The sequence below is a fragment of the Homalodisca vitripennis genome, chromosome 4 (genome assembly GCF_021130785.1).
Source record: "Homalodisca vitripennis isolate AUS2020 chromosome 4, UT_GWSS_2.1, whole genome shotgun sequence".
Lineage (NCBI taxonomy): Eukaryota > Metazoa > Arthropoda > Insecta > Hemiptera > Cicadellidae > Homalodisca > Homalodisca vitripennis.
The window spans coordinates 135,048,278-135,074,809 of NC_060210.1; the positions used below are offsets into that span (position 1 = coordinate 135,048,278).

The following is a 26,532-nucleotide window of genomic DNA, read 5'->3' on the forward strand; positions in this document are numbered from 1 at the left end:
GTGCAAATGTAACTTTAAAGTGACCGTGCTCGCTAATACGTTGACGGATTTCGTTGAAAGAGGTACCGTTAGAATTTTTATAAAAATTTCAAAATATTTGCTATTTTATAGATTTTTATAACTATACTGGTTTTTGTGTTATATACTTTAAATATTTTGAATAGGCGCCTTTTTTATACTAAATCAAACAACACGGTTGTTTTTAAAATTTTTTATGTATTCCGACCTATTTGCCAAATTTAGTATCACTAGCTTTAGCTAATTTTTTTACAATAAAATAACTATAATAATTTTTTATTTAAAAAAAAATACAAAATGGAAGCTAGCGGCTAAACGGCACATTTCTCGACCAATGATTATAGAACATTTTTTGTTTGGATTAATAAGTTCTATGAGCCATAGAAGGTTTCAACAAAATTTTGTGATCACCCTGTATATAATTAAAAACCTGCCTTCAAGTGGTTTAAACATAACACCAACTACAAAACCTAATGCGGTCTTACACACGTCGCTCAGTGTTCCCACATCTAGAGAAAACTATTATAGTAAATTGCCTGATTGGGACAAAAACTTAACCATCATCAAAGATTGTTTGTCTTTGCCCAAACCCCTCATTTCGGGATTCTATACTCTTCTCGCCCTCCCTTGCCCTGTAAAAAATTGATGGCGCGCTTAGATTCTGTTTTGCCAAGTTCTTTTGTTCAGAGATTTGTCATTTTGTAGGTTTAAAATAAGAATATTATATTACAACATGTGGTTTGAAAACTTAGTGGAGAAAACTCTCTTTTTATATTACGTTGTTCTTTCTACACATATGGCTTTTTAATCGGTTCTACTGCATGTTTTTAAATGAAACAATCCACAACCTTCACGTTTTAAATTTTTGTTGATCTCCTCGCGAATCAAACCGATACGAAGTCGTACAAATCCTTGCCCATAGTCTACAGTTAATGTTCTTAGTATTTTTATTTAACATATCTTAAGGCACAAGAACTCTTCAATCCCCATAAAAATATCTTAAACCATACTAAATATTACAGATATGAATTTAACCTTTGTACAAACTCGTAATAAGAAAAGTAGATACTATTCAATATTAATCTCACAATTTCTTATGTGCATTAAATGCAACCCCTCCTGAAGAGGGGATATCTTACTCTCCCCAGCGCAGCGCCATTGTAACACACTCCTGAATAACTAACTCCTTTTTCCTCCCCTGTTATATGATCCTCCCTTCACTCAACACACATACAGTGCATGTCTGCTGGAATATCAGAAAATATAGCAAGAGTACATTGCAAGCAATATGTTAAATAAACTTGTCCATATGGTTACAATTCCATCTCGCGCATCATAAAGATCAACACAAAAGTTGGACTGGATATGAATTACATGCATTTTTTGCAGTGCATGTTTGTTTAAAACATTTAATCTGTGCCCTGGAAAACACTGGACACATTTTGTTTTATTTCCAATGCTTTAAAACTGTTGTTGTATACTTGAGTAAACATTTGTTGTACCAATAATAACAGTTGTTGTTTTCCTAAATAAAAGGAAACAAATAATTAAAGCCTGTAATTTTGTATTTTACTTTCGATCTCATAATATTCATGACTCACAATAAGTTTAAAATACTATAATTTTCTTCGGATAATCCACTTTACTTGACTTAGTGCTAAATGGACAAGAGGTATTGGTTTCAAATTCAATTCAAATTTTTTTTTTTATTTCACTAAAATCGATGAATGAGTGAAAATATCAAGAAACATAAATTCTTAAGTACATACATAAACTTAATTTTTAAGGCCACTTGAGAAATAACAGCAAAACAATTGTTATTTTTATAATTCATTGAGGTAGCCTGATTCTTTTATAATGACTAAAATTAGGTTTATATCCTACTTTCAATCAATCAAATTGTCATGTGTGTCTACGATAACATATATATACGTTATGGTGGATGGTTTTGTTACATAATTAAAACACACAAAACACACACAAATAATCACTTGCACAGATCAACACAAATATAACTGCTGCAACGCTGGTTAAATATAAACCTAATTTTAATCATAAATCCTTTTTAAATAATTTAAATATATACTCAAGAGCACTACGATTCATTTTTAAATAATTCACCGTACAATATTAAGCATCTTTGGTTCCTTTTTATTATGTTTAACATTTATTTTCTGTTATATCGGTTTCTATGAAAAATTACCGGTTCACAGTTATTAAATTAGCCGGCATTTAAAACCGGTGAATTTTCTTCATTCAAAAATACTGCTCTACGTTTTCTACTCATACGTTGGAATATGTCATTATAAGATAAGTGTTACTCAAATTTAGAGTGACATAACTCATATTGTTTATGGTTTTTGGATATTCAAGTAACAAAATATTAGTTTCGGATTGATAGATTGACAATAAAGTTGGCTCGTTCAGCTTTTGCTTATTTTCCACCCTGGAAACAATACTGCTAAATTTTCGCTGATATCTGAACCAACGTGTATAACCTATATTACACAGGATGGCGGTCTTAAACAGTTCCAGGGAAAGACAGTAAATCTAAAAATAATACTCCAGCTCTGAGATAGTTGAGGATTGAATCTTTCAGACCTTATAACAATAATTATAACAGAGTCAAGAGACACCTCCAATTTGATATTTGTGTGTACACGGCACTTACACTAATTGTAGACGACACCTGAATGTGCATTTTGTAGGCACGATTAAAATTTGTTACGCCTTTTCTCTACCAGTCACTTTGGTCACGCCTACGACAAAGCACGTACTACTATAACCAAAACCTCATTCTATGTGTGATGTGCCAAGCATGAATGAAAGTTTCAACAGAGTCAAGAGACACCTCCAATTTGATATTTGTGTGTACACGGCACTTACACTAATTGTAGACGACACCTGAATGTGCATTTTGTAGCCACGATTAAAATTTGTTACGCCTTTTCTCTACCAGTCACTTTGATCACGCCTACGACAAAGCACGTACTACTATAATAACCAAAACCTCGTTCTATGTGTGATGTGCCAAACATGAATGAAAGTTTCAACAGAGTCAAGAGACACCTCCAATTTGATATTTGTGTGGTACAACGGGCACTTACACTAATTGTAGACGACACCTGAATGTGCATTTTGTAGGCACGATTAAAATTTGTTACGCCTTCTCTCTACCCAGTTCACTTTGGTCACGCCTACGACAAAGCACGTACTACTATAACCAAAACATCATTCTATGTGTGATGTGCCAAGCATGAATGAAAGTTTCAACAGAGTCAAGAGACACCTCCAATTTGATATTTGTGTGTACACGGCACTTACACTAATTGTAGACGACACCTGAATGTGCATTTTTGTAGCCACGATTAAAATTTGTTACGCGCCTTTTCTCTACCAGTCACTTTGGTCACGCCTACGACAAAGCACGTACTACTATAATAACCAAAACCTCGTTCTATGTGTGATGTGCCAAACATGAATGAAAGTTTCAACAGAGTCAAGAGACACCTCCAATTTGATATTTGTGTGTACACGGCACTTACACTAATTGTAGACGACACCTGAATGTGCATTTTGTAGGCACGATAAAATTTGTTACGCCTTCTCTCTACCAGTCACTTTGGTCACGCCTTACGACAAAGCACGTACTACTATAACCAAAACATCATTCTATGTGTGATGTGCCAAGCATGAATGAAAGTTTCAACAGAGTCAAGAGACACCTCCAATTTGATATTTGTGTGTACACGGCACTTACACTAATTGTAGACGACACCTGAATGTGCATTTTGTAGGCACGATTAAAATTTGTTTACGCCTTCTCTCTACCAGTCACTTTGGTCACGCCTACGACAAAGCACGTACTACTATAACCAAAAACATCATTCTATGTGTGATGTGCCAAGCATGAATGAAAGTTTCAACAGAGTCAAGAGACACCTCCAATTTGATATTTGTGTGTACACGGCACTTACACTAATTGTAGACGACACCTGAAATGTGCATTTTGTAGGCACGATTAAAATTTGTTACGCCTTCTCTCTACCAGTCACTTTGGTCACGCCTACGACAAAGCACGTACTACTATAACCAAAACATCATTCTATGTGTGATGTGCCAAGCATGAATGAAAGTTTCAACAGAGTCAAGAGACACCTCCAATTTGATATTTGTGTGTACACGGCACTTACACTAATTGTAGACGACACCTGAATGTGCATTTTGTAGCCACGATTAAAATTTGTTAACGCCTTTTCTCTACCAGTCACTTTGGTCACGCCTACGACAAAGCACGTACTAACTATAATAACCAAAACCTCGTTCTATGTGTGATGTGCCAAACATGAATGAAAGTTTCAACAGAGTCAAGAGACACCTCCAATTTGATATTTGTGTGTACACGGCACTTACACTAATTGTAGACGACACCTGAATGTGCATTTTGTAGCCACGATTAAAATTTGTTACGCCTTTTCTCTACCAGTCACTTTGATCACGCCTACGACAAAGCACGTACTACTATAATAACCAAAACCTCGTTCTATGTGTGATGTGCCAAAACATGAATGAAAGTTCAACAGAGTCAAGAGACACCTCCAATTTGATATTTGTGTGTACACGGCACTTACACTAATTGTAGACGACACCCTGAATGTGAATTTTGTAGCCACGATTAAAATTTGTTACGCCTTTTATCTACCAGTCACTTTGGTCACGCCTACGACAAAGCACGTACTACTATAACCAAAACCTCATTCTATGTGTGATGTGCCAAACATAAATGAAAGTTTCAACAGAGTCAAGAGATACCTCCAATTTGATATTTGTGTGTACACGGCACTTACACTAATTGTAGACGACACCTGAATGTGAATTTTGTAGCCACGATTAAATTTTGTTACGCGCCTTTTATCTACCAGTCACTTTGGTCACGCCTACGACAAAGCACGTACTACTATAACCAAAACCTCATTCATTCTATGTGTGATGTGCCAAACATAAATGAAAGTTTCAACAGAGTCAAGAGATACCTCCAATTTGATATTTGTGTGTACACGGCACTTACACTAAATTGTAGACGACACCTGAATGTGAATTTTGTAGCCACGATTAAAATTTGTTACGGCCTTTTCTCTACCAGTCACTTTGGTCACGCCTACGACAAAGCACGTACTACTATAACCAACCAAAACATCATTCTATGTGTGATGTGCCAAACATAAATGAAAGTTTCAACAGAGTCAAGAGATACCTCCAATTTTGATATTTGTGTGTACACGGCACTTACACTAATTGTAGACGACACCTGAATGTGAATTTTGTAGCCACGATTAAAATTTGTTACGCCTTTTCTCTACCAGTCACTTTGGTCACGCCTACGACAAAGCACGTACTACTATAATAACCAAAACCTCATTCTATGTGTGATGTGCCAAGCATGAATGAAAGTTTGAAAACTGTTTTAGTCTTGTCTACACACGATATGATTTAAGGATCAGTATTGGTTGTGAAGTGAAATAAAATAAAGAATCTCTTTTTTACCGGGCGAAAATCTATTAAATTCCTACGTAGCCTACATATTAGTTTAAGCGAATGTACTGTTATAATAGTCATAACGCACGATGTCAAGTTGAAAGCGAATTACTTGACCTTGAATGCATTAGCTACATTTGAACGAGATACGTTGCACTGTACACTGTACAGTGTACAGTCCAGGAATCGAAAGTCAATTTACATTAAAGGTCACGTAATTCACTTTTTTTAATGTTGTGCATGTAATCTTATTTTTCGTGAAATCGTTAGAAGAATTTCTAATTTCTTCAAGGATAATACTCCATTAGATATGTACATATTAGAACATAGTCCACAGTTATTTTGGAATTCTTAGATTTATCCGTATGACATGTCTATAAATAAAAAAAATGGTTGACAAAATCGCTAAAAGGTGGTTTTCTTTCATCACAACTTATGAAAATGATCATAGAGTTAAATTAGTATAGTACATAATATAGATCTAAATAATATAGCCTACACCAAAATAATGAATAAATAATGCAACTCTCGTGTACATGATGTGCATATAGTAGACCAGACAAAGCGTTCCATGGTTTAACAAATACAAATAATACTTGTAAATATTTTGTTTGAATAGTAATGCAATTAGAATATTAAACAGAATAATAATTAATTAAACGTTACAAATAAATATAATATTCATCTGATAACCTTAATAGTCCAGATTGTCTTGGCTCGAGTTAAATTTATCCAAGCAAGTATCATTTCAAACTAATTCTGAAGTTAATAACTCAAATTTAAATTCTTGTAAGAGGAATACTCTCGGTGTCTTGTGGGAAATTTATTATAGCGCCCTCAGATTAAGAAGTTTCTGAGAAGGCTGTGAAGGGGGTTGTAGCGATGTAGCGGGCAGGGGGAGGGGGTAGAAGTGCTTCATCACACATCTCATCAACTTTGATTACGTCGATAGAGGACACGAGAGGGACGATTTATGTCACTGAAGACGTCAGCGCTCTTACCCTTGAAAGCCATCAACTGACACTATTCGTGACGTAGTAACATTTAATATTTTCAAGGACAATGTTAAAAAATGTTCTTTAATTGATTCTAGAATGCAATATGGATTAGTTTGTTGGGGAGGAACACATAAGTATTTAATAGACAAACTAAGGGTTGTTCAAAATCACTTTCTACGAATACAGTAATACTAGGTAAGAAAAAGAGAGACAGTTCTTTTCCTTTGTATGTAGATTTAAAAATACTGCCTATTCAACATCTTTACGTATTTAAGGTTCTAATGTTATTTCACTTACGGAGTGAAATACCGGAACGACTGATCTTTTATATGTAACTAGAAGTATGAACAAAAGAAACTTCAGAATTCATAAAGTTAATAAATATTTTTTTTAAATTCTTTTATATATAGTGGACCATATTTTTTTAATAGATTACCTCAACATATTAAAGAAACTAATAATATAAAGCATTTTTGTCTGAAAGTAAAATCTTGGTTGTTTTGGTCATTACGATATTGCGTTGTTTTTTTTTTTTTTTTTAAATGTAGGCCTAAATGCTTAACTAACTTATTATATTTTTATTATTTTTAATGTAAAATGAAATATTTTAAGAACTTGTTTGTTTTTATTATTATTAGCTGTGCCTTCATAATTTGTATACTGTAGTTTTAGCTATTAAGCAATTATGTTTTGTATTAAGTCTTATCTAGTTGAATAGAGTCGGCTAAGTCTGACTTTGTTTTTATATTTGTGTTTTAACTGACCACATTACGTACTTGTAAAATTGGTCAGTAATTCCAGAGTTTTTTCAGTTTTTGTTAATCATGTGTATACAATTATTTGAATAAATCATTATTTCATTTCAGTTTAAGTACGGCCGTATTTGGTAGTCGTAGAATCATGGGTGAGACTCATTCTAAGACATAATCAATACGTATCCAAACTATTTTTAGGTTTTGTATTTTCAATAAAAATACAACCTTTTTTGTACTTAATCCTTTAATTATTAAAAAAATATACAATTTACAAAAATTACTAAAAAGTTTTTGGATACGTACTAATTATATCTTTGAAATGACACCTCTCGTTAGTTTATTATTAAAAATAGGTGTGTAAAAGTGTTTAAAATTTAACATTGCTCTTATGGGGTTAAATTCAAGGTCGTTTCACCACAGCTGTTGTGCCACGTCGATAGAAAAGCGCCGTGTAAACACAGAGACGCAATAATAACACAGATTTGTACTGCAATATTTTCAACAACAAAATGCAGGCGCACATACAAGCATGGAAATACATTAGGCTATGATATATGTACATATATGCAGCAGTTTATATTGTACTTCAATTTCATATTTTGTGTGTGTGTGTGTGTGTGTGTGTGTGTGTGTGTATTCAATAAATTTACATATATAGATATACATATATATATATATATATATATATATATATATATATATATATATATATGTATATTCAATAAATTTTTACAAATATACAGTAATTTATTATAATTACTATATAAGAAATATGAATTTCACATTTCTTCCTCCATTATTGTTATCGGTTTTCTACTTAAAAATAATAGCCAATGCATATTTATTAATTAGGTTATAGAATCCGCAACACAATTAATAAACCTTTTCACTAAAAACGATTACCGGTGTCCAAGTATATATTATCACTACTGTAGTTCAATAAGAATACTGAAGAAAACATTATACAGTTGCAGGATGGGTCTTCCAAGTCTACTGTTTCTGTGTACAACCCTTGGGCATGCTGTTGGTGGAGTCTCGGAACCCTGACTACTTCCACATCGGTGGGGTGCTCAGCAACAACGAGAGCAAGCTGCAGTTCGAGGAGACCATTGCTGTGAGTGTCATGGGCTGATAAGAAGGTCCATAACACTAGTCACTAGTAGATTTTCTCTGTACTATTATTTGAGGCTACATATTGTAATGACACAGTTAATTAATTCATTCTGGCTCATAGACAACAATTATTAGCTAAGTGACTCGAGAATTATTAATGGCTCAGTTCTAGAAATGAATCTAATGTTTTATAGCCAGTTACAGTACTGAACATTGGAAACTGATCAAAAATCCTATTAACTTAAAAGCTGTCATGTTTGATAACAGTTTAAAAAATAGAATAAAGTATATAGAAAGTAATTAGCTATTGTTCTAAAGGTATAATCTTCAAAAAGGATCTAATTGATATTATTTATTTTTTACAGCACTTGAACTTCGATAGCCAGATAGTACCAAAAGGAACAACGTTTTATGCAACAGCTATCCAGATGGATGCCAACCCAATCAGAACAGCCCTGAATGTCTGCAAACATCTCATTGCCAACAGGGTGAGTTTCAGTTGAGAATTTATTGGTCCGGCACCAACAAAATGTTTGATGCCACATTTATTCACAGAGAAGCCCACCCAATCAGAACACGCCTGAAAGTCTGCAAACATCTCATTGCCTACAGGGTGAGTTTCAGTTGAGAATTTATTGGTCTGGCACCAACAAATGTTTGATGCCACAGTTATTCAGACAGAAGCCAACCCAATCAGAACAGCCCTGAAAGTCTGCAAACATCTCATTGCCTACAGGGTGAGTTTCAGTTAAGAATTTATTGGTCTGGCACCAACAAATGTTTGATGCCACAGTTATTCAGACAGAAGCCAACCCAATGAGAACAGCCCTGAAAGTCTGCAAACATCTCATTGCTAACAAGGTGAGTTTCAGTTGAGAATTTATTGGTCCGGCACCAACAAATGTTTGATGCCACAGCTATCTAGATGAATTCCAACCCAATCAGAACAGCCCTGAATGTATGCAAATGTATCATTGCCAACAGAGTGAATCTTAGTAGAGCATTTATTGGTCCGGTACCAATAAGTTTTGAAAGATATAATGCTTAAAAATTCTGAAACCAAAATTTGAAACTTTCAATTACTGGACACAATTTTTATTTTAACTTAACATAAAACTAACTGTTGTCAGGTGTACGCTGTGGTAGTGTCCCACCCCTTGACGGGTGACTTGTCACCAGCCGCTGTCTCTTACACAAGTGGCTTCTACCACATCCCTGTCATTGGCATTTCTTCCAGAGACTCTGCTTTTTCTGACAAGGTACAAATATGTTCATCTAGCAAATACGTAGACATTAGTATATCTATCAGTCTATAATGTTGTTAATTCTAAAATAAATTCTCCATTATTTTACATTTTATTTGAACCACTAAAAGATTATAAATGAAATATAGGCTAACTTCTAACATAGTTACAGAACAGACTGATTTTGAATGCACACTAAATTTATTCCTATGCAGATTTTTTTTTTTTTTTTTTTTTACCAACAGTCCAGTGCTTAATAATCTATGTTCAGCACAGACAGATGGTGTAAGCTCTGGTAGGAAAATTGTTAAGGGTTGCAAACACTGAAATTCTTTAAGTAATAAAAACTTAAAGATTATGTGTAGTGTGCTTTACAAATGTTTAAAAACATATAGTTTTAAAACTTTTTCTGCTTTTGCCTCTTGAGATATTACACACATTGTTCAACATACGTTTACACAATGGATTACACATTTGTTTTGCTACTTTAAGTCAAGAATATTGACCTTGAATAATGTATTATATAAATTTCTTAGTTTTATAAATTTTATAAAAGTAAAAGTTTTACGTACCTATATATTTATATTTTTTGTATAGATGCATTAAAACTATGATTATATTTTTTCAATGAGTTATGTTACCCTGAAAATAATTGTTATGCTGTATGTAAAGTTTTACTCAGAATAATGCTAACTGTTCATTTTTGACATGTTTCGAAAAGACTCACCTAAAATTAACATATTGTTTCATTAGAAAGATGAATGCCATTTTCTTTTATAAAAAAAGAAATAGTTGCTTAAAACAGAGTATCTTATGAGTCAGAATGTTATGAGTCTTAATAACCATTTCAACAAAGTAACTTAGTGAAGGAAACAGGATTTTTCCGGACATTTGCCACTGTTCAGTGATACAAAAAATCAGTTACACTATGTTTCAAGATCTGCAATCTGATCTTTTCTTCAAGTACATAACTAACCTAACACATAATTACAAACTAGGTTAAAATAATTAAACCATACCAGCATGTTGTGACACACATAAGTCAGAAATCACAACCACTATGTTGTGTCTCAACTTTACTAATTCTAAAACATGCATTTAAAAAAAAACAAAACACAACACTAATTATTAAAACTGAACTACAAATACAGGTCACAATAGGTCTGCATTCGCTGACTAGGTACAATTTGTTTATTTTAATCTAGTGTGTAATTATGTGTTATGTTAGTTATTTACTTGAAGAAGATCTGAGATTGCAGATATTGAAACATACTGTTACTGATTTTTTGTATGACAACGTTGGCAAATGTCCGGAAAAATTCTGTTTCATTCACAATCATCAAAAACAAACTTCAAACAAAGAAAGTAACTTTATCACATGAGTTACTATGTCACATGATGAAATGTTATATAATTGTATTCAGTTTGTTTATTCTATGATTTTCTTGTTGTGGTAATAGTTATCCATAAAACCAATTTTAAAAAATTTAAATTTTACCTTTTTTTCTCTCTTTTGGGTGGCCTACAGCCATGCACTTAAGCCTCAAGGGCTTTTTGCGCACCCCGGAAACACACCATGAGACCTACCAGTCTATGATTTCAGCAGTTCCACAAACCGCCGAAAACAACCTATCAGGTCCTCCTGGGGAAATTCACCACCCTTGTCCAAACTACCAAAGATGGCATACCGCTCCCTTGCTATTGAAGGGCAGTCAAAGAGCAGGTGCTCAGCAGTTTCATCCTGCTCATCACACATTCTACAGAGCGAATCCTCTTGAAGGATGCTTCCTCAGGTGACCATGCCCCGTGATAAGACCAATAACCCGAGAAGACATTGATCTATTTAATGAGAGAAGGTCCGACGCCACTCTGGAGGAAGGCGGCTGTAATACCATTCTGCTCATTATCAAGCCCGGATGCAACCTCCACCTTCTCTCACGCGCTCCATGCGAACCCATTTCGAGACAGCCCTAAAGGATTCACACCTTGGAACACCGCAGAACTGTTAAGGCCCGTCATTAATGACGCTAAGCCCCGGTTGGCCAGGGCATTAGCTCTTTCATTCCCATCAGGGATCCCCCCCATGACCAGGAACCCAAGAAACAGTCACATTATTGATTCTGGCAAGGGAGGAAACGGCTTGATAGCAATCCCAAACTAGTTTGGATTTGATCACACATGAGTCCAGCGCCATCAGCGCTGCCTGACTGTCCGTGAAAATATTAATCATCTTGCTCCTATATCGCAGACGAAGATTCTCACAAGCATATTCCGTAATAGCTGCGACCTCCACCTGAAAAACTGTCGGATACGGACCCATAGGGACCACCAGCTCCCTAAATGGTCTCACTCCCACAATTCCAGCACCTGTGCTGCTTTTTGTTTTAGAGCTGTCTGTCAACCATTCAAGCTCCGCTGGTGGAAGAGGTTTCCTTCCCTCCGACCAATCATCCCTAGAGGGTATAACAATCCTAAAGGGTTTTTCAAAGGAAAACTTTTGTGGCATCAAATTTTACCTTTTATTTTTTATCTTTTAACCCAAAATAAATAGAGTTCTTTCTTGTATAAAGAGGGATCTATGTACGAATTTTCAGTTCTCTACAACCTTTTAATCAAGTTACCGCACAGATGAAAAGACAGACCCACAGACATCAACACAATTTTAAGTGGGTTCTGTTGGGTCCTTAATAACATATGAAAAAGAATCTCCTCATTGACTTGTAAGAAGTGTGACTTGTAATGTATTGTTGAATTTAGAATGAGGAATAAATTGTTGACACCATTGTGTTATAGAATATCCACGTGTCGTTCTTGCGTACAGTGCCACCATACTCACACCAGGCTGATGTGTGGATGGAACTACTTAAGCACTTTAACTATCTCAAGGTCATCTTTATCCATAGCTCAGACACAGATGGTCGGGCAATCTTGGGCCGCTTCCAGACAACCTCCCAGAGCATGGAGGACGACGTGGAGATCAAGGTTCAGGTCTGTTAATTACACTGATCTGTCAGCAGCTGTGACTTTAAAAGTAAAAATTACAAAACTGTAAGTAGAGACTGGAATAAATTCTATTCAATACAAAGGGACCGCTATAATTTTGTTTATGAGAATACTAGCACATACCAGCAGCTTCACCTGTGATTTTTGTGCAACATTCCATGTATTTGATTGAATAGCTCCCATGATTTCAGTAACATTTGAACTATTTTAGACCAATTTAGAGGAACTCCAAAGTCGAAGTTCATAGCTTTTTTAGTGAAAGCACTTGTGATATAATACGATAAGATCCTATGATATTTTTAAAACGAAATTAGTTATATATCATGCATCAGGTACTCATTCTTCAGTGTTATTAACTGGCTAGAGGTTAAGCAAAACTGTAATTCTTATTTCAGATTTCGTTTGCACTACTAACTGATATTTATTATGTTCCCAACAGGACATTTATTTTAAAGTCCAAATTGGAGTTTATGAGGAATCATATCAGTATTTATATACCTAAGTAGTATTGTATACCTCAGCAGTCAGAACTGGATACGACATCCCCTCAACGATTATATGTCATAAAAATTGCATTTAGTGTTTTGTGTATTGCTTTGTGACTCCATTTGCTATAATCACATACTCACTGCGCTCACTTGTTTCCTCAAAATGTGGTTACGGAGCAACTGGTTTGTTTAATTATGCTAATGTCCAGTTTCCCCAATTTTTTCCTTCAGCTACTATAAATATGTTGTCCCACAATATCTGAAGAAACCAAATTCAATATCTTACATGTACACATTAACAATTTACTTTTTTAAGTAACATCTAGAATAAATTAATTGGTTTACCTTGTTGCCACGATGTTGAAATAAGAAGTGTTGTTACTTTAGTTATGTTTTCACTCTATAGATGTAAACAAATTGCAAATAATGGTTAAATAATTGAAACATATCAGTTGTGCATTCATAATACAATATTTACACAGAACAGTTCATTAAATTTAACAGGCTCTTTAAATTAATATTTCTCAACTTAGAAACCAAGATGGTATTTTTTTACTGCTTTAGAGACCAGTGGGGTATAGCCTGGAAGGATTTTTGAAATAAGATTAGGATTATATTCATATCAGGGTCCCTAAGAATGCCCATGTAAAATTTCAGTACAATCGGTTGAATAGTTTATGCGTGAAAGCAAAACAAACAAACAAAGGCATTTTCGCATTTATAATATTATTAGGATTTGAGGAAATTTAGTATTTCTAAATCTGCAATGCAATATTCAAAGTTAAGAAATTCTTCAACTGACCAAATAAGTGCTTTTCTCAAATTAAATAATTAAAATTTAACAATAATCCACATGTATGTTGGTTTTGCACAAACAGCAGCCATCTTGATTAATAACTACCAAAATCAATTCAATAACAACAGTACCTATATTTCTACCTGTGCCAGTACAGCTTACAGCTGATCAGGAGAAGGCTACTAGGCCTGTTAAATGCAATCTTGAAGAATCTAATGGAAAAATATTACTAGTCTCTCTTGAATTCAATGTAATCAACCAATTTGTTTGTACTACATAACATATTCAATTTCAAGATCAAAAGATCTTTATTCTGAGAATAACACATTAACATTACGACATGCAATTTATATTTCTATCATTACATGCATTCTGTACCGTACTTTCCCAATGCCCCTATAATGGCGTGTGCGGGAAGTAAAGTTGACTTACTAATTAATTGTAAGTGTACATTACTTATTTTGACAGTCATTCCTTTACTTGTAATAGTCCTTTTAGATCTTCTCCATGCACAAATTATTCACAATTATTCCATTTAAACACTACATATAGACATTCAAGATAAATGCATTCTTCCAGTTATATGTATAAATATGTTTGAATCCTACTGTAGTAAAATAATCATAATATAAATTAATTAAGCCCACCATGTTTTCCAATTTGCTACTGCTAACAACTAACATGCATAAATACATACTTATATCCATTATTAACAATTTTTGTTTATATGCATGTAAATATACATACATATACACACCTACATACACACATATGTATATAAATAACAAGAGATAAAAAATATAAGCAAGTAACAAGGTATAAACATAGAAACAAATCAACAAATAACGACAATAAATTAACATAACAACAATAAATTAACATAATAACAATAACAGTACTATTATAGTACTGTACCAGTACAATAATATGTACTGTATAGTATATATTATTGACGGCTCTTTTTAGAATTTAGTAAGATTAACATCAAAATATAATGTTCTACATACTGTAAAATACATACGAGGGGTATCCAAAAAGTAAGTTTCCATTAATTATGAAAAAGTTAAAAAGACTCAAAAAATAACTGAAACACATTTATTCAACTTTTTACATCATACCTTATTTTTCTACATAGTTACCATCCCTTTCTAAGCACTCTTGGTATCTAGGAAGTAGTTTTTTTATTCCAGCATCACAAAATTCACCCGCCAAATTTTTAAGCCAAGTATCCACCTCATTTTGAAGGTCATCGCTGTTGGCAAATCGCCGACCGCCAAGGTGTCTTTTCAGCTCCATGTTTCATCACCAGTGACTATTCTACTGAAAAGGTTTTCATCTTCATCGTCAAACAATCGCAAGAAAGACTGGGCAGCAGCCATTTGTTGTTGTTTATGGGCATTGCTCAATAAGCGAGGCACTCATCTTGCACACACTTTTGCAAGCTGAAGATCTTCTGTCATGATATTGTGCACAGATGACTGGCTAACTTCAACACTTGATGGCAGTTTATCCATAATTTCATCGAGAGTCACTCGCTTATCATTGTCAATAACTGCTCGTACAGCATTAATGACGTCAGGTTGCCGAGAATTGGCCAGTCGGCCATTACGCTCATCGTCATGAACATTTTCTCTTCCTTCCAAAAACATTGCACGCCAACGACGGACCATCTGAACGGACATAACATGTTCACCATACACTTGACACAACTGACGATGAATTTCAACGGCAGTTTCGTTTTTGGCGGTCAAGAAACGAATAACACTACGGACTTCGCAACTGGCGGCAGAATGCAGTGGAGTCTCCATGATGTTTGGGCAGCAAGTGACTGAGAAGCGTGACAATGGGCCAGTGACCGGCGCACCTGTTGCCAACCGAACCGCGCTACATATCCCCGCCCACAGCTGCATGCTGTGTTACGTACGCGTCTTTTTACAGAACAGGGAAACTTACTTTTTGGATTTCCTCGTATAATACAATATACACATGCATACTTTCAGGTTAAAGATAAAAAGACAAAGAAAATATAAATAAAAAAATATCTTAATTTAATAACTTTTTAATAGGTAGAGTCGGTGATTGAATTTGAACCTGGCCTGGAGAGTTTCATCGAACAGCTCCAAGAGATAAACAATGCCCAAGCCCGGGTCTACCTTGTGTATGCCAGGTAATGTGTAATGTGTATTCATCTGAGGGTTTCTTTGCAAGTTTAAGCAAAGCCATACCGTACTGAGAAGTAATCATGGACTGACTGTTATGGCAGCAAGGCCGATGCCCATGTGATATTCCGAGATGCTAACCTGCAGAGGATGACAGATGCAGGATACGTGTGGGTAGTGACAGAACAGGCCTTGGAGGCCAGCAACGTGCCAATAGGAGTCCTCGGCCTCAAGCTGGTACATGCCCAGAGCGAGAAGGCTCACATCCAGGACAGCATGTTAGTACAGATAATAATAAGAAAATATACTTATTTTAAAAAACTAAGATAAAACTTCAAACTTCCTTAATGTAACCTCTATAAGTTCGTATAGATGGTAATATTAACCCATTGGCCTTGTATTACGGAACGGTTCCGTGACAGCTAGTCTGGGCTCAAAATGTATATCACCGAACCGTTCCGTGACAAGTACAACGCCATCTAAATAATTTCTTTTTAACTCCTTTTTCAACCAAATGTTAGTATAAATTAGACTAATATTGTTGTAACAAATAAGAAAAACTGCAATACTTCAATTAATTGACATTTAAATGAATAATAAGTTACTATAAGAATACTAGTGTACTACAAGAGAAAAAAATCAATATTCTTGGAATTTTCAGTATTTAGAAAAAACATTTATTCTGACAAACTATGCATATATATACACATATTCTAGTATTGCTAGGTAGAGAAATACATTTCAAATAAAATAAAAGCAACAATGGGGTATTTTATTTCATATTATTTGAGTAAAAAAATTTTTAATTTCAAAAATTCCAAAACTTTTTTAGTTTGTACAGCATTATTATTTTTAAATTATGCCCAAATATATTAAAAATATCCATCTATATATTTGTATATATCTATTTATTATTAAAGCCCATCTCATGTTAATCCTAAAAGATATAAAATATAACCAAATAACTTGAAAAATAAATTTTTTTTAAACATATAACAAAACTCTTACGTTTTTAGCATTTTTAATAGGATAACTCTAGTTGAGCTGATAGTAAAAATATGTATAAGCCAATGGGTTAATGTGTACAAGTACTATTTTGTAAAATTAATTTATTAATTTTATACCTCTTTATTTACTGTATTTACAATAGCATCGTAATTAAATATTTACTTTTATAATGAAAATACTATGGGATTAAAAATATCCTAACAAAATGATAAAATGTACAGTGGAAAATTATTTGAATACAAGAATACATTTTTATTAGCACAGATGAGGATGCTTTCTTAAACAAAACAATTTTAATGAACACAGCACACTAAAATAAAGTATTCAGAAATATGTTATTCTAAATGTATCTAGGAATTTGTAACAGTAAAATGTGTACAGTAACCATAATTGTAATCATTTTCAGATACGTGTTGGCCTCTGCCTTGCGGGATATGAACCAGACAGAAAACATCACTGAAGCTCCCAAAGATTGCGACAATTCTGGTTCTATATGGGAAACCGGAAGAGTTTTGTTTGAGTGAGTATTGGTTTATGGGCGTGAATATACCTTTACTTGTTTATTTTGTACACAAAATCTATGAACACAACACTGATCTACGAATAAACACTTACTGTTACAGTTATATTAAGAAACAAGTCCTCTTCCATGGAGCCACTGGGAAAGTAGCGTTTGATGACAATGGGGACAGAATAAATGCAGAGTACAACATTGTCAATGTTCAGGGTCCTGACCAGCAGGTCTCTGTGGGCCAGTATCTGTACAGTAATGTAAGTACACTTGAAAATGTGGAACAATGTTGACTTAAACCGAGTCAAAGAATTAAAAAAACATATGTTTAATAAGACTAATCTTACATAATTATGATTGAGCGCGAGTACTCTCATTATTTTATTATGTCCTCAGGAGATGAACAGGATGCGCCTGAAGATCAATGAGTCCCGTATTGTGTGGCCCGGCCGACCCAAGAGTAAGCCAGAGGGATTGGAGATTCCCAAGCACATCAAAGTGTTAACAATTGAAGAGAAGCCATTTGTGTACACTAGAGAGCTGGAGGACTATGAGACAGAGACCTGTAACCCTGATGAGATACCCTGTCCTCATTTTAATTCTTCCAGAGATGGTAAGATTAGCTGATCTGTAGTAGTAGTATTGAAAAATATATATATATATATATATATATATATTTTTATTATATTATATTTTATTATATTATTATTATATATATATATATATATATATATATATATATATATATATCATGAAAATACTGTCACTGAATTATGCTGCAACTACAATGAACCATACAAATCTAAAAAAATTCATTGGGATCAAACAGGATTTCAGGATCAAACAATGGACGGTACAAGCCACAATTAATTAATACAGGATAATTATATCCTGTCTAGAAAGCACCATACACAGAGCGATGTAAAAACTAGATAGATGTAATTAGTGGTTTAAACAATAACTTAAAATATACTGAAGGACCGTTTGGAATACTCAAATTCCCAACACATTTCATGAGGAGAGGTTAACAACAGGATTGGTGAGACAAAATATACATTGGAAATCCAGAAAAACAAGAAAGTGTTCCAAAGAATGCTTGAATTTTCATTTACCAATGAATATCTTCTTAAATAATTGTCCAAAGATGTAAGAACAGGTTGACCCGCTTGACTGTTGGGCACAATCAGAGTACTAGTATGAGAGTTTACATGAGTAAAAATGTCTACAGAAGCAGATACACCATAAAGAGAGATCTTTGCACACCAATAAGGTCACACTTGTAAACGGGCATAGGAAAGTGAGAAAAATTGACATTTATGATAGTTAGGAAGGATAAAAGAGACTTATTTAAAAAGGAGGCTTAATAAAACTGCTAATAAAACAGTGGATTAATACATTCAGAGATATGTTGTATAGTAGTGAGTTGATTCTGCCAAGAATGAATCAGAACTGGTCATGAAAGTTGTATAAGTGTGGCTTTCCTGAATTTCGTTCAAAGGGGAGTGATTATGTTTATCTCTTTTCCCTCTACTATGAACAATAATTAAACCTATTAACTCAATTTTAAAAATGAATTGTTTCCATGCCATAACATAAACATCTTTCAGTAAATTTTTAACTTTAAATTTAACTCCAAGACATATAAAAAGAAGCATGAATTTGCTAATCTATATCCAAAGCTGAAATTTGCCAATCTCAGCAGTTATTTATTTCAGCTGTTAGTTTACACTTTATTATCCAACCTAAAAACATTTACATTTAGCTCCTTGAGCTATAGAAATATAGTTACAGATAGCAATGTGAGAATTGGAAGAAATAAACATGATATACACAATTATCTGAAATATTCACATTTTCAGGATTAGAAGAATCTGAAGTATTCACATTTGCAATGATAAAACTCTTAACAGTATCTCCCATTTTATCCTTACACTTATGAAGGGCTAATTAGTCTGTAGAAGAATTCTGCAAGAGTGGAAACCCCATTGACTCTATTAACTCTGCCTTCATGTATATTTGCAGTTTTTTCATTCAACTCTTGACTTTTAATTTTCTCTCTGATGAGGTAATCTGACAAACCGCTATATTTCATGTTATACAGTTTTAAAAACATACTATTAACAACAACTTGGTATACTCCATTCAAAGGTGATATAGATAATCATAGTTTAATGATTATCAAAAAAAAAGCTTTATTATCATTTAAAAACCACTTTACAACACCACTGTATACAACAAAGAAGGAAAATAGTAACTTATTACTACACTTTTGTAATTTAGATTGAAAAAGTGTATCAAAGAAATTGATTAAATTTTGAACTCAATATACTCAGATCTGCCAATACTTGTATTTGGTTTCAGTCTTCTGCTTTACTTACACTAGTTACGCTTAAATACTAGAATTCACTGTGTCAACCAGGGTACCATGTACAGCTCACTGCATATAACTACTAACCAGAATTTTTTTTAAATTATAGTTACACTTTCTCATTTGTGAATTGAGTACTATTGCACCTGTGATTGCCACAGATATGCGGATGTTCTGCTGCAAGGGTTACTGCATGGATCTTCTACGGGAGTTGTCCAAGACTATAGACTTTACATACAACCTCACCCTCTCTCCTGATGGCCAATTTGGAAGTTACATAATCAAAAATAATTCAGGTAAACAAGTTATTTTTGTATGTTTCAATTACAAACTGTAGACTGCCTGACGAATTGAATATTGCAAAATATGGATATGGAACATTAGATCATGTGGATGTGGCAGGAGGTAAGAAGGAGTGGACCGGTCTGATCGGAGAGCTGGTGAATGACCGAGCAGATATGATTGTGGCCCCTTTGACTATCAACCCAGAGAGAGCTGAGTTTATAGAGTTCAGCAAACCCTTCAAGTATCAAGGCATTACTATACTGGAGAAGAAGGTATGGCTGTTATTAACATAGAATTGATAAAGCTATTAAGTTATTTCTCAAAGTTAAAGGCTTTTTTGCTTTTAAAACAAAATGAAAATTTAACCTTACTTGAAAACTACATTACTTAACAGTATTTAAAGTTTAAAAACAAAAGATGTTTCCGATCAATTTTAGTAAAAAAATAAAATTAATGTATTTTACAGCCCTCAAGATCTTCAACCTTAGTGTCATTCTTACAACCCTTCAGTAACACTCTGTGGATACTGGTGATGGTATCAGTACATGTGGTAGCCTTGGTACTATATTTACTGGATCGATTCTCGCCCTTTGGTCGATACAGGCTTGCGAATACCGACAGCACAGAGGAAGATGCTCTCAATTTGTCCAGTGCCATTTGGTTTGCTTGGGGAGTTCTACTGAACAGTGGCATCGGTGAAGGTAATAATTATCAGTAATTTTTATTTTTTAAGTTACAGAAATTGTTTTATGATCAAGTGTGAAATGCATGATGTTCTTGTAATTTGTGTGCTAAATCACCCACGTTTTGACAGGAGTGCCTCGTAGTTTCTCAGCACGAGTTTTGGGAATGGTCTGGGCTGGATTTGCCATGATCATCGTAGCCTCCTACACTGCCAACTTGGCAGCCTTCCTTGTGTTGGAGCGGCCAAAAACAAAACTGACAGGAATTAATGATGCTCGGGTTAGACACTTCACTAGTTAAACTTCATAAAAATTTTTAAACATTGAAGTACTTAAAAACACAAGTTTTATAGCAATCTGTTTTTGCTTAAATTTGAGTCTAAACTGGTAGCTCTGATACTTATTATAATGTGTTTATTTCCAGCTGAGAAACACCATGGAGAACCTAACATGCGCAACTGTGAAGGGGTCGGCAGTAGACATGTACTTCCGCAGACAAGTGGAGCTATCCAACATGTATCGCACCATGGAGGCCAATAACTATGACACAGCAGAGGAAGCCATCAGAGACGTTAAAATTGGGTTTGTTGATACTTTATCGTTCCTATTCTATTACGGAGAGCACTAACATTAAATGTAAATGAGCTCCTAGAGATAAATAGGTAAATACCATAGGAAAGTAATATGAGGAAATAAAAGTTTAATAGATGCTTAAAATGTTTGCATGTAAACGTGTTCTATGTCCAAAATGAGTTGATTAAATAACTTCAAGAATTCTTTCTGGTTTGCTTTTGAGTTAAGTCTGTGCTGAGGGGCGGAGATCTAGTAACTTCTGTTTGTTTAATTATGTCTCTGGAACATTTGTCTGAAACATGCTCATATAAAGTAGAATTCAATGGTATAAAGGGTAGTCCAAAAAGTTATATTGCCTCTTGACTTCTGAAAAAAGAACAAAAGTAATCTTCATAACTCTAATGCCAGCAATGCCCTTACGAATTCAATCCTCAAAGAGCACTGAACCCAGAGATCAGCATTAGGACCGATTTTATTTCTATTAAACATATATGCTCCATTGATTCACTTACTGTGCTATTGGTCTATCAGAAACTAGAACATTACAATTTATTGCAAAATAATATTTGTGTAAAATATTTTCAAATTGTTATAAGCATTTGTAGATAGAATTAGATCAAAATAAGCCTCTAACAGATATTATGAACTTATTATGTAAAAGTGATTTTGGTTACTGATTATTAATATGGTTTCAGGAAGCTCATGGCCTTCATCTGGGATAGTTCTCGATTAGACTTTGAAGCAGCTCAGGATTGTGAACTTGTCACTGCAGGGGAATTGTTTGGGCGCTCGGGTTACGGCATTGGGCTGCAAAAAGGCTCTCCGTGGGCAGATGTTGTTACCTTAGAAATCCTAAATTTCCATGAAAGTAAGTGCTCATAAGTGTTTATAACATCCTAGACGTCCAAATCCCTCCTTTCTTCTTTCGCAATATTTCATTTTTGTCCTAATATGCAACCATTTTTATTCTAATTTCCATACTCATATTGATAATATAAGCACAAAATTGCAATGTTATATATGTTGAATATCTTATACTGTTGGTAATAAAGTTTTTTTTTTACATAATTTGTATATAAGAGAGAGATAAAGGAGATACAACTCCTCCCCCCCCCCCCAAAAAAAAACCCCTAAGAATACAAAACGTATCAATATAACGGCCATCCAACTTGTTTAACGCCTTCTAACTTGTTTGAAACACAGTTAATTTTTGAATTAAGCCTTTGAAATACAGTTAATTGTTGAATTAAGCCTATCTAATTCATTCAAATATACATTTATTCCGTACCATGCACCCCCTCCTCCCTCCGGTGTGGCATGCTTTTCAATCATATTTATTCTCTCCCCCCAACCCAGGTCCTAGTAATGCCATTAATTAGTTAAAGAATACAAAATGTAACCAAAATTTTGATTGTGTTACACCAAAATTATTATAAAAAAGTTACATATGTCCAATATCACGTACACTAACTTTCAACTGTGTTATACCAAAACGATAATAAAAAGTCATAATGTATTCAACAAAGTTCTCTACTGGATAGTACATTACTGGTAATATAGAACATATTTTTAGTGTGTTATATCAACTTTCTTTGTTTCTTCACAGTACACATTGTACTGCCAGTGTAGGATAAAAATAACATAAATAAGTCTAATTAGTAAATAACTTATTTATATTTACTTGATACTTTTTCATAATTAGACTAAAATATTTGGTATTTCACTGTGGAATTTTTCAAAAATATAAATGTTATCCGTTGTCAGATGGAACAAAACACATCCAACATATTATTTAATTGTTGTGTTTTATAGATAGAATTATGTTATTAGAGTTATTCAATCCTTCTAACTTGTGAAAAAATCTTTTAGATAAGTTATATATTTTATTTATTTAATACATTTTATGTGTTTTATGATTTATCTATGGTACTATATTTACACTGAATAGAAAGAAAGAAATCTTGAATATTAGTTAAAAGGTTAGTAAGAATTAGCAAGCATTTGCAAACTCAGCAAAATAGTTCTTGTTTTTTGACTGGTCCTTTATAAAATGCTGGCTTTTTTAGTATATACTTTTAAAAATTTACTATCAAAATAGTTAACAAATATAATATTATTTTCCCTTGAAACATATTAACTAAATCTACTGAGTTTTTGTAGTAGTCAGTGGTGTAACTATGAGGGATGATAGGATGAATCCACACCCAAAATCCCATCCCCCCACAAAAAAACTGATATAACAGCAACCTAGCTTGTTTTAAATACAACAGTCACAGTTTTACTTTTAATTAAGCCTATCTAATTTAGTTTAATTAAGATTTATTCCATACCCCTTGTGTGGAATGCTTTTCAATCAGATCCAACCCCCACTCCAAAAGTCAATCTCTTCATACACCACTGATTACAGTTAGTTATTTAATATTATATATGTGTGTGTCTGAATTAAGTAAACCATGGCATTTTTGTACAGAGATCTAAAATTTCTGACTATCCAATGTTATATTACACTAACACTTGGTGGTAAACTGCATTATGCTCTACAGGTGGATTTATGGAGAGTTTAGACAACAAGTGGATCCTGCAGGGAAATCTACAGCAATGTGAGCAGTACGAGAAGACACCAAACACACTGGGACTTAAGAACATGGCAGGAGTATTCATTCTGGTAGCAGCTGGTATAGTGGGTGGTATTGGGCTGATCATCATAGAGATGGTCTACAAAAAACACCAGATACGCAAACAGAAGCGCATGGAGCTGGCACGTCATGCAGCAGACAAATGGCGTGGAGCTATTGAAGTAGGTGTCCATTCATTTCTGTAACTAGCGGTACCTTATAACATGGTACATATATATATATATTTATTTATGGTGTAATGGTAGCATACTCGTCTGGTAAATGAGAGATCTGAGTTCGAGTTTCGGCGGGGCAAGTACTTTTTGGGATTCAATATTTATTTACGAGTAAATTAAATTATGCTATTGCAGTTTATACATATTTAATGAATATTAAAAGTCATTTGACAGCTATTTGGTCTTTCGATCATATGTTAATTTGGTTATTTAAACACTTGTGTGACAGAAATAGTCGAATACAAAATAACTGAATCGTAAAAAGTAAGGTCTGTGGTGTAGTGGTAGTAAATTATGCTCGCCCAGGAAGTGAGAAATCCGGATTCGAATCCTAGTGAAGCAAGTACTTTTTTAAAGTCGTTTTACAGATATTTGGTCTTTTGATCATATGTTAGTTTGGTTATTCAAACACATATAGGACAGAAATGGTCACAGTAATTGACTCGAAAAAGTAAAGGCTCTGTGGAATAGTGGAAGCATGGCAAGTAAAAAATCCGTATTTTATATATATATATATATATATATATATATATATATATTTATATATTTCTTTTCAACTCTATAGGTAATAGCCATTACAGTGGTTTTTCAAGTAATTTTCAATCTTAACATTGAGGTCTTATATTCTTTACTTACAGTCATATTGCAATTATTAATATGGTAGGCATGCCACCATATTAATTCCCCCACATTCGATTACAGGCCCTGGTCTCAATATCAGTGACGTTCCTCCCCCCTCACTTTCACGTGTGTCAAAATATAATTGCATGAGTATTTCTACCAATAAAATTATTTTAATATAGTTCAAACTGAAAGTATAGGGTATAATGACAAATATTTTAAAAGTTCAATACAAGTTATATGAGCCATTGCGAATAATTATTCTCAACTAAAAATAAGTATTAGTTTATTTATATACAGTTAAAAATATAAGAATTCAGTCAGTATTGTATTAATGATGATGGTATCCAATAATGAATATGAGCTGTAACCATTCTGTGATAATCTACAAATTTAATAAGTATAATAGAGTTTTAACAATATATCAAAAATACACGAAAATTTTCTACAATAAATGTATATAATTATGTAATATCTTACACCATTAAGAAACCATTAAAAGAACCTGAATTCCTAATTTCTTAACGTGTGCTTCTTATGCTCAGAGAGTTTCCATAGAGCAATAAACTATTACATCCATCTAGGAAATAAATTGCAAATCAATACTAGTGTATTTTAAGAAGGAAAATGAATATCATCAAATAATTTTATTAATGCGCTGAATAAATTATGTGAAGTTTTTAATCAATTTTTTTAAATTTGAGTAGGCCATTATTTTTTAATTATATTAGTTTATTTCCCCATAAGCATTGAATTCGCCCTTCCAATAGTAGCACAACAACTTGCATCGGAATCTGACAGCAGTAATCCTATAATTTAAAATTAAACATATTTACATACAAGTATATGACTATAGTGTAACAGTTATGTGACAAGTAGGAAGGCCTAGCTTTACACGATATCAAAATAGTAATTATATGATGAGCATAAGTGTTGTTCTCGTCTCAGAAATGATTATCTATTACTTGTAGTTATGAAATTTGTTATTGTTTTTAGTATGTAGCATTGAAAATGACAGGTGACAACCTGTTCTTATAACACTGTTATGCTTGTGAGTAATTTCGTGGCAATGAAGAGATTGATTAACTAACCTAGGTTGGTTACTCATTAATGTATGGCTGAAGTAGCATTAATAATATTAATTATTAATATGCTAATTACCCACACATTGTATAGAAACGCAAGACTCTGCGTGCCAGCATAGCAGCACAGAGGAGGTTGAAGGCCAATGGGCTGAACGACCCGACTACAGTAAGTCTGTCAGTGGAAGCCCTACCTCGCAGTGTCCTGGACCTGCCCAGTCCTGTGCGAGCCTGGTCAGGCAGCTGCGACATGCGCCAACGTGCTCCCATGCCTATCCCCGACACACCCGATATGATTGTCTGAGCTCAACTTTCAAAGTTAAAATGTAAAATCCAAGTTAAAGCAATGTTATTGTACTAAATTAAAACAAATATAGAAATAAGCTGACTCTAAAATTAGTGTTAAATGTTAATTGAATAAAAATTATTTAACTGCTGTTA

The 26,532-nt window shown here is 33.7% G+C and overlaps 1 protein-coding gene across 1 annotated transcript in view; it reads left to right on the forward strand.

Annotated features, from left to right (window-relative positions):
* The window catches only part of LOC124360226 (glutamate [NMDA] receptor subunit 1), a 36,321-nt gene extending 9,789 nt beyond the window's left edge, over window positions 1-26,532 (forward strand). Inside the window, exons 2-18 of the mRNA XM_046813650.1 lie at window positions 8,275-8,420; window positions 8,785-8,907; window positions 9,550-9,678; window positions 12,457-12,651; window positions 16,017-16,117; window positions 16,214-16,387; window positions 17,524-17,637; window positions 17,741-17,888; window positions 18,025-18,241; window positions 20,158-20,292; window positions 20,399-20,553; window positions 20,748-20,982; window positions 21,096-21,244; window positions 21,389-21,546; window positions 22,233-22,405; window positions 24,081-24,334; window positions 26,186-26,532. Coding sequence (XP_046669606.1) covers window positions 8,325-8,420; window positions 8,785-8,907; window positions 9,550-9,678; window positions 12,457-12,651; window positions 16,017-16,117; window positions 16,214-16,387; window positions 17,524-17,637; window positions 17,741-17,888; window positions 18,025-18,241; window positions 20,158-20,292; window positions 20,399-20,553; window positions 20,748-20,982; window positions 21,096-21,244; window positions 21,389-21,546; window positions 22,233-22,405; window positions 24,081-24,334; window positions 26,186-26,395 — 2,766 coding nt within the window. The 5' untranslated portion in view covers window positions 8,275-8,324 and the 3' untranslated portion in view covers window positions 26,396-26,532. The remainder of the gene's footprint in view (window positions 1-8,274; window positions 8,421-8,784; window positions 8,908-9,549; window positions 9,679-12,456; window positions 12,652-16,016; window positions 16,118-16,213; window positions 16,388-17,523; window positions 17,638-17,740; window positions 17,889-18,024; window positions 18,242-20,157; window positions 20,293-20,398; window positions 20,554-20,747; window positions 20,983-21,095; window positions 21,245-21,388; window positions 21,547-22,232; window positions 22,406-24,080; window positions 24,335-26,185) is intronic.